At 38.7% G+C, this 6,007-nt stretch overlaps 1 protein-coding gene across 2 annotated transcripts in view; it reads left to right on the top strand.

Annotated features, from left to right (window-relative positions):
* TRPC4AP (transient receptor potential cation channel subfamily C member 4 associated protein) overlaps positions 1-6,007 on the top strand; it is a 75,185-nt gene that overhangs the window by 12,376 nt on the left and 56,802 nt on the right. For both annotated transcript variants that reach the window (XM_003788122.2, XM_003788120.2), the window contains exons 2-3: positions 3,005-3,133; positions 5,344-5,460. In XM_003788122.2, the coding sequence (XP_003788170.1) occupies positions 3,005-3,133; positions 5,344-5,460 (246 nt within the window). The remainder of the gene's footprint in view (positions 1-3,004; positions 3,134-5,343; positions 5,461-6,007) is intronic.

Below are 6,007 nucleotides of genomic sequence, written 5' to 3'. Positions count from 1 at the left end.
AGACAGAGCCTGAAGCTACCCGAGTGCTGTGGCATCACAGCTCACAGCAACCTCCAACTCCTGGGCTCAAGCGAGTCTCCTGCCTCTGCCTTCCAAGTGGCTGGGACCACAGGCACCCACCACAACGCCAGGCTATGTTTTTGGTTGCAGCCATCATTGTTGTTTGGCAGGTTTGGACTGGATTCAAACCCGCCACCTTAGGTGTATGTGGCTGGCGCCTTAGCCACTTGAGCCATAGGCGCCGAGCCAACCTTTCTTCTCTTTTCAAATCTTTCTTTTCTTTCCTTATGTCTAAGTTCCTCTAGAATTAAGTTGTTTTAATTTTATTTTTGAGGTGTTTATTGCAAGTGAATAGGACTATATCTCATTTTTGTATATTGATCTTTTTTTATTAAATCATAGTTGTGTACATTAATGCAATCATGGGGTACAATGTGCTGCTTTTATATACAATTTGAAATAATTTCATCAAACTGGTTAACATAGCCTTGACAGCATTTTCTTAGATATTATGTTAAGATATTTATATTCTACACTTAGTAAATTTCACATGTACCCTTATAAGATGCACCTGTATATTAATCTTGTATCCTAAAACCTTGTTGAACTCATTTATTAATAGTTTTTCTTGTGTGTGGAGTCTTTAGGATTTTCTATATGCAAGATCATATCATCTGTTAATAGAGTTAGTTTTACTCCTCCTTTCCAAGCTGAGTGCCTTTTCTCTTTCTTGCCTAATTGACCACGTTAGAATTTCTAGCACAGTGTCAAATAGAATTAGTGAGCATAGACATGCTTATTTTTTCCCCAGTCCTAGTCTTTCACCAGTAAACAGGATGTTAGCTATGGACTTCTTGTAAATGCCCTTTAAAAGATAGAGGAAGCGCCTCTAACTCCTTGTTTGTCGAATTTTTTTTTTTTTTCATGAAAGAGTGATTTCTGTCATGTTTTCTTTTGCATCTGTTGCTGTATCATGTGGGTTTTGCCCTATAGTCTGTTAATATGTTGTATTTTCATTGATTGATTTTCATATATTGGATCACCCTCACATTCCTCAGATAAGTCTTGCTTGATCATAGAGTATAATCTTTTTCATAGGTTAGCTGGATTTGGTTTGGTAGGATTTTGCTTAGGATTTTTAATCTATATTCATAAGAGATATCTGTAGTTTTCTTGTGATCTTTGTCTCAATTTGGTATCAAGGTAGTAGTGGGCTCATAGAATGAGTTGGATAATGTTCCCTTCTCTTCTATTTTATGTAAAAGGCTGAAATATCAGTGTTAATTCTTCTTTACAAGTTTGATAGAATATACTAGTGAAGCCATCTATCTGGTCTTGGACTTTTATTTTGTGGATTTTATTTTTTTTTATCACTGCAGGTTGAGTATCCTTTATCTGAAGTGCTTGGAACTAGAAGTGTTTTGGATTTTGGATTGGGGGGGCGATTTTGGAATATTTGTCTTATATTTATCTATTGAGAATCCCAAATCCAGAAATAAAAAGCCTGAAATAGTCCACTGAGCACTTCTTTTGAGAGCTGTGTCAATACACAAAAAGGTTCAGATTTTCAGAGCACTTCAGAGTTTTGGATTTGGGCTGCTCAACCTATAATTGGAATCATATAAGTTGGTCATTGATTGGTAGCTAAAGGTTTGTCAGTTTTGTTATGTTTTAAAAGAATCTTGAAACCTTTGGTTTTGTTGATTTTTCTCTATTGTTTTTCTACTCTTTATTTCACTTATTTCTGCTACACTCTTTTTTTATTTCCTTTCTTGTGCTTGTTTTGGGTTTAGTTTACTGCTTTTTTCCCTAGTTTGTCATGGTGGATATTTAGATTATTGATCTGTGATCTCTCTTATTTTAGTATTGGTGTTTACAGCTATAAATTTCTCTGTAAGCACTACTTTTGCTGGCTCCTATAACCATGTTTTTCTTCTTTGCCTTTCAAGGAAAGATGTTTTTCCCTTGTTTTTGAGCTTGCTTGAACAATATGAAATTGCTGATACTCAGTCATTTTCTACAGAAAGAAGTGGTAATTTCCTATGTTTCATCCTAACCTGAATCATTCTCCCAAACATTTCATTCCCTTCCATTGCTGCCTGTATTATCTTTATGTTTACGATCTAAGAAAACAAGCTCAAAAAGGATAATGGGACTTGTCCATTATCATAGGACTGATGTGTCAGAATAGAACTGAAACATATTGAAGCCCTGCTTATCCTGGACTAGTGTTTACGAGGGGCTTTTGATTTGATTAAGGGACAAGGGCACATGAAAATAATTCACATCTGGCCCCTGATAATGGTATGTCCCAGAGTGTTAGTGAAAACTCATAAATGGTTAATGTTCAGGTCATTGTGTTACTGCTGTTGCTTATGCCTTCAAACATTTACTTAGTCCCTGCTCTGTGCCAGGCACTCAGTGAGTTGAGAGTGATGGGGAGGAAAGAGCAAGAAAGAGGGTGAGGGGGAAATGGGAACACAGCTGCGTACCTACTCAGAAGTAGCTTGTGGTCCAGAGAAGGGGGACAGATGAATCATTAATTGAGATACAAAAGGATACGTTATACTATAGATAAGCCCCAATGAGAGAGGTACTTAACCACTTAGAAAGGAGAGCCAGGAAGACCAGTCAAGAAAAATTTCTGGTGGTTTAGCTTGCATCTTGAAGAAGCATTTTGGGTAGAGAAGGCAGGGAGAGAAGATTTTAGTTAGGGGGAGAGGGTATGCAGAGAGGCACAGAGATAGGTCACGTGTGTTTAGAATGTAGAGTGTACATTGGGCAAGAAGTGAGACTGGGCAGTAGCGCAGGGGGTAGGTTATGAAGGGTATTCTATCCAAGGGCAAGAAGTTGGGTTTTCACTTTGTATGAAGATTTTTAGAAAGAGGCCTTTGAATTGTTTGTCCTAGGTGGGTTCGGAAGTCAGCTCCTCTCTTTTGCCATATCTAGTAGCAATTCTTTCTTCACTAGTAAAATATTCCTTTTTGTTTTTTTTGACTCACAGTTCACTGAGACATTTTTGGTGGAGAGGGACAAACAATCCAAATGGAGTGGAATTCCACAGTTGCTCCTTAAGCTGTATGCCACCAGCCACCTCCATAGTGACTTCGTTGAGTGCCAAAACATCCTCAAGGTAATTCTTAAGGGCCTGGTAGGGGCTGTATTCAGGGCCTCCTGGTGACACAAGCTGTTTGCTTTTTATTTTCCCTTCTGTCTGCTTTTTCAAAATAGCCTATTTTTATTGTGTGAGCTGTAGAAAATTTGAGTTCAGAAAAAGTTCAAAGAAGAAAATAAAAATCACCTGTAATTCCACCATCCAGAGGTAATCACTTTTAGGTTCCCAGTGTGTATCCTTCTGAGCTATATTCATGCTTTATTTTGTGGCAGTGCTTGCTTTATTAATTTGTGTTCTAGGGTTGGGATAACATTCTAGACAGTGGTTCTCAACCTTCCTAATGCCATAGCCCTTTAATATAGTTCCTGTGAGTCACGACTTACAGGTTGAGAACTGCTGATTTAAAAGATCCCCTATTACCGAAGGCTCATGGAAAGGGCCTTCTGGTTGAAACTTACGATTAACATAAGATTGAAGGGACCAAGTTGATAGTTGGGAAATGGGTTGAAAAACACAAACACATTATGCCAGGGTAGGTGTTCCCAAACTGGAGTGTGTATCAGAATCACCTGGAGGGCTTGGTAAAGCACAGATGCTAGGTCTTACAAAAATTTCTGATTCAGGAGGTGTGGCATTACCTTCAGTAGGTGTGGCTGGCCCCACATTTGAATTTAGAGCCACCAGCTTGGCTTAGCACCTGTGGCTCAAGAGGCTAAGGCACCAGCCACATACACCTGAGCTGGTGGGTTCAAATCCAGCCCGGGTCCACCAAACAACAATGATGGCTGCAACCAAAAAATAGTCGGGTGTTGTGGTGGGCGCCTATAGTCCCAGCTACTTGGGAGGCAAAGACAGGAGACTCCCTTGAGCCCAGGAGTTGGAGGTTGCTGTGAGCTATGATGCCAATAGCACTCTACCCAGGGCGACAGCTTGAGGCTCTGTCTCAAAAAAAAAAAAAAAAATAGAGCCACCAGCTTTAGCTGCAGTTAAAACCCATGTGAGTTATATTTGATCACAATGAAAGTAAATGATATAATGTCATTTAGAGGTGAAGTTTTGACTACTATGTCACATAGTAAGTTATTATGAAATATAATAGAAACTAAATAACCTTAGTCTTTTAAGATGATCTTCTCACAGTCTGAATAATAGAAATTATGGCCTCTTGTTTAAAATGCTTTGTCTTTTATAGTAGTATACTAAAAAATAATGCTTTATAAAGAATTGTACATTGATAGATTCCTACAGATGGGGTAGAGGTGAAATTAAGGAGGAAGGAAATTAGAAATTTGTGCGTCCTTGCTATGTGATCATTATTTCTTTATCCAGCAAATACTTACTTGAACGTTACCATGTCTACATTTTTCTATAAGAATTTTTTTTTCTCTTAGCTTCATTCCATGTGAACAAAGGATTCTATGGCCCCCAAACACGGAGAATTACTGCCCTATCTCTACCATATCAAATACCTGCAGCATCTTGGGACCTATGGAGACTACTAAGTGGAATCTGTCCCGTTCTTTCAGGAGCATTTAGTTTAGGGAAGAAATAACCTAGGTTTGTAAATAGGTACAAAGTGAAAGCGCTAAATGCCACAAATGAGTTACAGATTGCTTTGGGTGTTTAGAAGAGCATCAGATTGTTTCTGGCTGGGGGAAAGCAGGAGAGAGTTCTGTAGGAAGTGACACTGTGCAATGATTTGGTGCAGAACCAATCACCCCAAAAGCAAGTAGTTTTAAGTAACAGCCCTTATTTATCTCTTACAATTCTAGGGTGATTGAGTAGTTCTGCTTCATGTAGTGTTGGGTGGGGTACTGAAATATTTGAAATGTCCAAAATGGCCTTGCTCACATCCCTGGCAGGTTGGTACTAGTCATCAGGTGGAGATCAGCTAAGGATATCAATCCTGGCCGCCTCCTTGTGTCCTCCCCAAGTGGCTATGTTGGGCTTCGCTTCTCACATCGTGACAGTTGGGCTGCAAGTTGGCAAAGGCCAGGTCTACCAACCCTTCCTTGAGGCTTATGTTAGAAATGACATGTGTCACTGCTGACATGTTCTGTAAGTTGAAGCAAGTCACATCAGCCCACATTGAGCATGGGACAGGCTCTGCCTCAGTACTGTCAAGGGTGGATCATTGGGGGCTATCTTTGTGCTCACACTAATGTTTTAGTGTCTGGTCTATATTGGTTACTTAAACAGAATGTCTCTATGTACTTTTTTTAAACTAGGAAATTTCTCCTCTTCTCTCCATGGAGGCTATGGCATTTGTTACTGAAGAGAGGAAACTTACCCAGGAAACCACTTATCCAAATACTTATATTTTTGACTTGTTTGGAGGTGTTGATGTAAGTAGCTATTTGTTATTACTACTGTTACTACCACTTAATGGTTTGAGAATTTAACTCTTAACATGGGAAACAGGGAGCATTTCAGAATTTATAGGAATCATTACAGATTTTAACTTTTAGAAGCTCAATGGTATTCACCTGTGTTGAAGCAGCATAGTTTTTATTTTAGAACAGTGGTTCTCAACCTGTAGGTTGCCACCCCTTTGTAACAATGAAAATACATCCTGTATATCAGATTTTTATATTATGATTCATAACAGTAGCAAAATTACAGTTATGAAGTAGCAACAAAAATAATTTTATGGCTGGGGTTCACCACAACATGAGGAACTGTATTAAAGGGTCACCGCATTAGGAGGCATTAGGAAGATTGAGAACCACTGTCGTAGAAGAATTAGTTTATTTGAATTGATAATACTATGTATATCCACGTTGTGTTAAAGATACAAAGTGAAAAGTGCCCCAGTTTCCCAGCAGTGACACTGCCTTAGAAGCAGTTCTATTATTAGTTTCGTGTGTGTCTTTTTTTTTTTTTTTTTTTTTT

This window comes from Otolemur garnettii, unplaced genomic scaffold, assembly GCF_000181295.1.
Source record: "Otolemur garnettii isolate 467f Iridium unplaced genomic scaffold, OtoGar3 scaffold00025, whole genome shotgun sequence".
Classification (NCBI taxonomy): Eukaryota; Metazoa; Chordata; class Mammalia; order Primates; family Galagidae; genus Otolemur; species Otolemur garnettii.
This window is presented reverse-complemented; position numbering and strand designations above follow the sequence as displayed.